At 30.4% G+C, this 9056-nt stretch overlaps 1 protein-coding gene across 1 annotated transcript; it reads left to right on the top strand.

Annotated features, from left to right (window-relative positions):
- The first annotated feature begins 251 nt into the window (after positions 1-251).
- Positions 252-4219, top strand: LOC114746352 (ethylene-responsive transcription factor RAP2-4-like). Its single transcript, XM_028934577.1, has 4 exons — positions 252-327; positions 673-713; positions 814-984; positions 3737-4219. The coding sequence occupies exons 1-4, from the start codon at positions 252-254 to the stop codon at positions 4205-4207; spliced, it is 759 nt and encodes a 252-aa protein (XP_028790410.1). The 3' UTR covers positions 4208-4219.
- The last annotated feature ends 4837 nt before the right edge of the window (positions 4220-9056 follow it).

Below are 9056 nucleotides of genomic sequence, written 5' to 3'. Positions count from 1 at the left end.
CATAATTTTAAAATCATAATAATTTTAGTTAAAAATACTAATAGTCAACATCTGATTTTAAATTGTTATGATTTTAAATTTTACAAATTTGCAATAAAAAAAATTTGTGGATGCCCAGTACTCTTGAGTGAAAACTTCTAAAACAAATTTGTACCTCAATCGTTTATTTTATGTTCCCCAAATAAAATAATGGGAAATGAAGAAAGAAATATGAAAGAAAGCTGTAATGAAAATAGAGTTGCCCTATAACTATGAAACTTGGAAATAGTGAGAGACTATGTAGTGCTGGAAAAGAAAACTCAAGTCATTGGAATTTCACATCAACTGGTATGGTATATCATTCTGCGTGTTTTTCTTTGTATTTTATAGCTTCCCATTGTATTCATTTTGTGAAGCATCTCGGATTCTGCATTCTCTTAGAATCTCTTTTGTTATTTTTCTTTCAAAATCCCATTTGGAACAAAAATGACATAATTTCCAAGAAATACTACGAAACGTACATGAAAAGTGGAAATGCTGCCAGAAATGACAGAAATACAATCCAGAAAACATTTCATCTTACATTAATTAGATCGTTGATGTTCCATGCTGTCTTGTCCTTTGTTTTGGTAGAGTTCTCTTACATTGCATGCCCATGAACTGTTGTTCTAATGGGTATTTGAAACTATCTAGTCAGTGAGAATGATAGCCGGTTTAATGCGAAGATATTGCAGGTACTTTCCAACATACATGTACCATATCCAGAACCTACATAGATTGCCATGTTGGTAGCATAAGCATTTATTTTCACCGTATTGGTTGTTTCGAAATCAGGGAAGCCTTGCACTGCTGCATTTGTTAAGGCTAGTCCTTGACCTAGGGAAGTTGTCTCTGCTTAAAATACGTATAAATCGGTCAAGTCTCTTGCCTTTGCTCTCGATGGTTCGATGGTGGTCAGGAGTTGGAGACCACGAGCACGATTTGGCGATGGCAAGGACAAGTCAGGCAAGAAGAGGAAAGGAGTAGATGAAGGAGTAAGAACATGGAGCCAAGAAGAGCGAGCGGAGAATGGGGGAGAAGAGTAAGAAATTTTTTTTCTGGGAGTAATTATTGTTTTAACAGTATCTCACCAACCACCTATAAGCGCAATGAAAAAGCAATAAGCAACTCTGAGGTGTTTAACCCAATCATGCTTGTGAATCCAGCCTTTGGCCTTAAAGTAGGATAGGAAAAAAGCTCACCCAAACAAGCCAGAATTTTCAAAACGTGCTTGTGAGCTGGATAAGTTACTTTTGGACCACTCAAAAGCCTAAACAAACAGAGCCTTATGTTTGGATTGATGTTAGACAAAACTGACTTATAGTCTAACTGACTTTTGTAATTGAAGTTAGAGTAAAAGTCAGTTAATATAATAAGATTTATGTTTGGATATGTGCTTATAAAAAGTCAGTTGAAAAAGTTAAAAGTTGTTTGGATGATTAATAGAAAAATTAGTTTAGTTGTAAATGATTGAAAAGGGCAAGGACTTTATTAAATAATAGTGTTTGAAATTTTATGTTTTTAATGTGATAATAGTTTAAAAAATACATAAAATTATTATGATAAAATATAAATAGTTTATTTGTGATATTATAAAATAAAAGTATTTGTTACGAAAAAAAATTTGAAAACACATTGTAGATAATTAATTAAATATACATAATGGATAAACAAGAATATAAATTAAAATTTATTTGATCTCTAATTAAAGTATATGAAATCATATGATTAATTAGATCGTAAGCTTTGTACAATTTTCCATAAGTCAGTTAGAAAAGTTGGTTCAGATTGCGTTAGATAAGTCAATTAGAAAAGTTACTTTTTCTTATAAGTCAGTTAAAAAAGAAGTCTCATCCAAACAATCTTCTGAGCCACAATAAGTCACTAACCTCAGTTTCACGCTTTCCTATGCACTTTTGGCTTCTCTAACTGTAATCCAAACATAGCAGGAGTTCCATGGAACTAACTTCTACGCTGCCAAAAAAACAAATATCTCAATTTCACTTCTACTTTCACTTTCTTCCTCCCACTTCCTTGCTACCATACGTAGCATAAGTTCATATGTAAGGTCTACAGAGAATTCCAACTTTTTCAGATTTCTAGATTGACAACATTGCTAACTCTGATCTATCATACATGATTGTTTGTTTTCTTAAATCGCTGTTACATATATGATAATAATCATATACGTGATGTACGTGATGGGTATAACAAATAATTGCTAACTAAGACAGTTTTTTTTTAAAAAAAATAAATAAATAGGGGGTTACTTTTTGATCAGCAGCCCCTTCGCATTTTAATAACAGAATTAGCACATGCAGCGGAACAGAATCAAGAACTAAAAAGCGATAGCAGCAAACAAATTACATACAACAAAGCTATGTGATTAAACATATGTACGCATGCATAATAATGTTATTACATTCTCAATCAAGTAATAGTGTCTTTTCTTTTTTTCTTATTGTGAAGTTTTCATCCCTTTGAAATTCATATTCTTTTATTGTGATTGTGCCTCACATACAAAGTACCATCTTTATTAAAATTTGTTCTAAGGAACGTCCCACTAAATGGATATATTCAACTCTAGTGTCACCGTACGTATTCCATCTTGCTGTTATCATCTATTTTATTAGTCAACAAAATAATGGATCATCTATTAGTAGCGTGATCTGGGACAAATAAAACTTAATTTAAGAAGTCAGAAAGAAAGGCTCTAGCAAAAATCAGTTGGAGAAAAAAAATACAAAAATCAAAACATAACAACATTCCATATGTATAGCAAAAACCAGCCAAATAACTCAAAATATTTTAAACAACGAAAAGAATTTTAAAAAAATCACTAATTTTAACGAGAAACCCGAAATGAATCACAAATCACAGGTAACACAACACCTCTCACAAACACACAAATTCACAAACTAGCAGAAAATCGCGACAAGAACCAACCACATTTCAAACCTATTTTAATAGAATAGGAGAAGAGAGAACGAGGGTAAATAAACTAGAGTTCGGAACTTGCAACACACAAAAAATAAAGTAGGAAGATGATAAGAGAAGTTGACGATAGAGAACAGAAAAGTGAACAACTAAGTTCCTTTGAAAATGCATTCAATATATTGAATTTATTTATATATTATTCCTCTCACTTATTACATTTGAAATAAGTACTTAATCCCAATTGTTACCTCATTTTTTCTTAATGACTATATATTGCCAACAACTGATTTCGTGGTTAAAAAACATTCAAAGACTAAAAAAAAGGTGGGAATAAATAATGAAAAATGAGGCGTCACCAATTGGGATATGGAGAATGAGAGGCAGAAAAAACTGTTTTAGTAACTCGTGCACAACAAGCTTTTATCGAAAAAGCTAGTGATAATATTGACCATATTATTTGGGTTACTGTACTGTCACAATATGATAATAGTATTTACTAGTTTCGAAAGGCCATTTCAAAAGATCATTAATTAAGATATATATGATTTGTGTGATGTCAAAAGAAATTATAAAATCTAATGTTTAGAAACAAGTGAATGCAAATAAGCTGGAGAATTACATGTGTTGTGTCTCTCACGTTTGCCTACTTGCTCTCGTCCTGTTGGTTCAAAGACTATCAGTTAGAGCTTTAAAACACTGGCAACAAATAGTGGCAACATTGCTCCATCGTTGGTTAGCCTATTTCTTCACCTAAGTTCTTGATATTTCTCTGGCTCGGCAGAGAAAAAAAGACACCGCCGAAGAGGCTGCCTTGACTTGTGACAACTCTGCTTATAAGCTTAGAGGCGACTTTGCTCGCCTCAATTTCTCTCATCTGCAACACCAAGGGGCTCATGTGCTTGGTGAATGTGGGAATTACAAACCTCTTGATTCCTCTGTAGATGCCAAGCTTCAAGCTATTTGTGAGAGTTTGGCCACTTTTCAGAAACAGGGGAATGCAGGGGAGCCTTGCTCCGTCGGTGACGCAAAGCCTAAGATGGCATCGGACGAGTCAGAATCAAAGAGTGATTTGGAGGATTGTAAGGTGGAGAACATAGCGTCGTCGTCGTCCTTGTCAGATAAATCCTGGGCTATCGCGTCTTCCCCTGAATCTGACGTCAGTTTCTTGGATTTCTCGGATTCCAAGGATGACACTTTCGACTTTGGGTTGGAGAAGTTTCCTTCTGTGGAGATTGATTGGTCTGCTATTTGAGATGTCATCAATCTTCCTCGTTATATGGCGTGGTCCTCTTCAAGTTTTAGTGTGCATGTACTTGTAGTTTTGCATGTCTTGTTGATTATAGTGTTTCTTTTTCTTTTTTCAAATCACTCTCAAACTACTTTAAAGCCAAATTTAATCTTTCTCCCAACGTCCATGGAACGAAATAGGACCGGGACAGGATAGGGATGTCATGTTTATTTTTTTAAAACTTTTTTTTGAATTATTTTATTTTAAAACTCGATGTATTTTGGAGCATAAAAACTTATAGCAAAAATTATATAAAAAATAGATAAAAATAAGCTAATAAATTGATATCAATTGACAATTAGCCAAGAAATGTTTTCTTTTGAAAGATAGAAAATATATAAATTCAAATATCTCTTTAAAAACATCATATAACCTATATAGAAAAATTTATAAATTGTAGAAAATATAACATAAAAATTATTATGTTAATAATAAATAAAAATAAATTTATGAAATTAAAAAAAGATAATAGAGGGGACACCTTTATTCCATGTCTTGTCCCATTCCGAGATATTGTTTTTTTCTTCATGTCCTGCTTTTGTCTCGTCTTGAAAATTTTCAAGATGAGACTTTCTCATCCCAAAATGACCAAGACTAGAATGGAACATTACGATGAAACATAAGTGTACGGGAATGTGTGAAATCTCAGTTTGGGGCTTTTGTGGTTTTTTTTTTTTTGTGTTTAGATGGGGCTAAAAAACTAACTAATTTCTGGCTAAAATGAGCATGCATTTCAACGCTGAGAAGAACTGCTTTTGGGATGTTTAGTAAGGCAATTTACCATTAGCCTTGCATTAATGCTCATTCAAAACACACTTACCCAGATCTTCCCTTCACTTTTTCCCTCACTCTTCTCCCTTCACTTATTATAATTAGTTATATAATTTTATTTACTTTAATTAGAGACGAAATAAATTTTAATTTATATTCATGTTTGTTTATTATATATATTTAATCATCTATAAGGTGTTTTCAAATTTTTCTCGATAACAAACATTTTTATTTTATAATTTCACAAAAAAAACTATGTTTATTTTATTGTAATAATTTTAGGTTTTTTTTAACTATTATCACAATAAAAACATGTAATATCAAACACTACTATTCAATAAGTTTTATACTCTTTCAGTCATTTTGTAACTAAACTCACTTTTCTATTAATTATCTAAATAAGTTTTAACTTTTCCAATTGACTTGTTATAAACACTAATCCAAATATAAATCGCATTACACTAACTGACTTTTATTCTGATTTCAGTTTATAAAAGTCATTTATAATAAAAGTTAGATTTACCACTATCAATCTAAACACACCCAAAGCCTTTTTGAACTTGTAGATGTTTATTTCTTCTTCTTCTTCTTATCCTCTTGTATTTGTTCTTTTTTCCTTTGGTGTAATATAACTGTGAGGTTACTTTAAGTTTAATATCATTTGATCATGTACCATAAATGGAAAGAAAAAAGAATGAAAGCGATCAATATGGCATCTAAAAACAGTCATTCGGCACGGGACAGTTACAAATGCACACGGCTTTATTGATTTTGGTCAAAAATAAAAATAGTCGTCATTAGCTCGCAAAATTACAACCCACGTTGTCGAAAGAGTTGGCAAAACTCTTAGGCTTGTGATATCCGAGACAGAACTTGATGGAAATACAATTGTGTAAACTCACATCTTTTTTCCGGCCTTGGATTCGGGCCATGATAGGATTGGTGCTGAAGAAAGAAAGAACGGGGAAGACGAAAGGGGACGGAAGAAGAAGGGAATGGGCTGGGGAGGAGTCTGCAGTCTGCACCAATGATGGGCAGGCGGTGCATTAGGGACCACCAAAAAGGCTGTTCTGGCTACTCAGCTGGATAAAGCCTTCTGATTAGTGGGACGCACCAAATGAACAGTTTGTTGCTGGAAATGGTATTTGTTGCCATTTTCTCTTTATTACGTAGAAGGTTTTTTTTTTTTTTTTTTGCCAATACTTTTTTTATTATATTTGCAACACGGGACTTTTAGTAGAGTGCTTTCAGAGTTCAAGGAATCGTATAAGGAAGACAAGACTCTATACACACCCATATATACCCTATAACACTAGGTCAAAAATGCAATTTGCAATCCTAGTCATGTATTTAAATTTATACATATTTTTTGAATTTTTCCAAGTCATGATATACCTTAAAAGATTCTTTGAAAAGATAAAACACATTATATTTTTTTAAGGACGGAAAACACTTAGTTTGTTACTTGTAAGAATTTCTCACATACAAAAAAAAAAGTATTAAATAAATAAAATCTTTCACTTCTGCCTTTATTAAAGAGATTTGAATATTGAAAAAAAATAACACAATATTATTATATTTTTTCTCATTCGTTCCATCTCTCTTTACCTTTATTATAATTAATAAGGATAGAATTAAAAATAAAACACTAAAAAGGATATAAGTGAAAATAAAAATGACAAAAATTTTATCCTACAAGTGAGAAATAATAAGAACCAGAGTGATATCCTTGTTTCTACTTCCAAAAAAACACTTAATGTCCTCTCGAGGGCCTTTTATCCTATTTATAAGACATAAAAAATATTTTTGGTCCTATTAGTCACATTAAATTTTTTATGGGAATATACAATTGTAATCTTTATTTATTATTCATACAAAAAAGTGTATATTATCTTTAGTCCTAAATTAAGAACGTAAGTTACACTACAAACAAGCTCTTATATTTAGAACCGAAGATAGTATTAAATAAAAGTGAAATTAAAAAATTATTAAAGTTTAAAATAGAACCAATAAAATTTAAACTTTTCTTAATTCTAATAAAATATCTTAGAAATATCTCATAAATATAAGGAAGAATTTCAATAAAAAACAGCCAATCTCCAAAAAATTTTAAAATTTTATTGCACTCGTTTGACCAAAATTTTATATGTGAAAAACAAAAATACCCTTACTTTATTTGTATTGCAAATTGCTAAATTTATATTGTAAATCGTATAATTTGATTTGTAAATCTTTCTAAATTTTATAAGTAAATGAACAACTCAAATTCAACCATTTGCAATATAAATTTAGTGATTTATAACTCAAATTAAGTAACAATATTTTTGTCTTTTTACACATAAATTTTGATTAAAGGGATACAATGAAATTTTAAAATTTTTTGGAGGATTGGTTAATATTAATTGGCCCCTCTGAATATCATTAAACGAATCGTAAATGTTATATATTGCCGACAACAAACATCGTGCCCTACATCTCTTTTGACGAAAATTCACAAAGGAAGCTGTCACCATTGACTGACTTGGTCTCATATTGCCACACCGAGTCAAGGACAAATAATACCACGGGTTAGTCTCATATTGCCACACCCAGTTGCCAGGTACGGGATATTCTTTTGAAGTTGGCAAAAAATAAGATTCTTTAAAAAAAAATTCCATCCGTCTCTTATCACAAATACATAGGAAACATACACTTTTTATAAATATATCTTTATTACTAAGTAGATAAGTCATAATTGAGACAGTGAGGATAATAATGAGAAAAATCATAAAAGAGAATATATAGAAAAAAAATTAATCAAGAATAACATTGATAAAAAATACATTCAGCATTTAAATAACCTAAAATTGAATCTATAAAAATGATGAAGCAATTAAAAATTTTGGATATTATTAAAAGACACTTAAGGAGTAATAAAAGGAAGAGACAATATAAGATGGTTCTATTGTTAAAATGATTTATAAATATCCTGAAAAAGCCACATGATATCTTATTATAATACTATTCCGGTTCTTAATATAAGAGTTAGTTGACTATTTTGAATAAAAAAATTAATTAAGTTAGTTATTTTTAATAAATATGTGTTATCTTTTTTAAAATATCCTTACTAATTAAGTGTCATTTGATGAAACATTTAACATGCGTAATTATTATAATAACTACTATAAGAAAAATGGATAAATATGAGAGATAAAGTGAATTAGAGTTTTATATTTAGACTGAATCACACGGAACACTCTTGAACTTTGGGTCATTTATTTATAACCTCTGTCATTTTAAAAGTTTAAATTAAGGACCATAATGTTTCTTGTTTTGATTATTAACACCTTGCTATTAAAATTACCGTTAAAGTTAATGGTTTTTGCGATGTTAACTATTTTATATTTTTTTATTATATGCTATGTCATTTTAAAAATTATACTTGCAATTTAAACAAAATTTTTAATCTTTTTAAATACTTTAGATGAAATACTTAATTAATTCAAAAAATATAAAATATTTGAGTATAAATTTTTTTTAAAATATTTACTTGATGGAATCCTTTTCAAATAAAAAATTATAAATTATTTAAAATTACTGTTAAATGACAAGTGGTATTTTTTAAATGACATGATATATGATAAAAGATATTTAAAAAATTGACATGACAAAAACCGTTAACTTTAATGATGATTTTAAGGAGAGTAGGTTAACCACTTAAATATTAAATATCTTTTTGCCGTTGCCGGTCAACTTTAGGGAAGTTCGCATTAAATAATTCCACTTTATATCACTTACCGTACAAAGGCGGGAAGAAGTGGACACCATTCAAAGGGGACACTTTCTCGGTACCTGCCTCATCTTCCTTCTTTTCTGGCTGGATTCAGCTCATCTCTATCTTCTTATTCTGTTGATCTTCCAAAAACTTGAGTAAGTAACTTTCTCTCTTTATTTTACTTTATTCGTTTCAGACTTTAAATTGGTTTTCTTGTTTCTCAAAGTTTCGCTTTGATTGAGTTTTCCATATTCAAGAGTCATTCTGTATATACATCCTGGTTGCACG

This window comes from Neltuma alba, unplaced genomic scaffold (genome assembly GCF_004799145.2).
Source record: "Neltuma alba isolate B1F8T4 unplaced genomic scaffold, ASM479914v2 tig00004944_pilon, whole genome shotgun sequence".
Taxonomy (NCBI): Eukaryota; Viridiplantae; Streptophyta; class Magnoliopsida; order Fabales; family Fabaceae; genus Neltuma; species Neltuma alba.
This window is presented reverse-complemented; position numbering and strand designations above follow the sequence as displayed.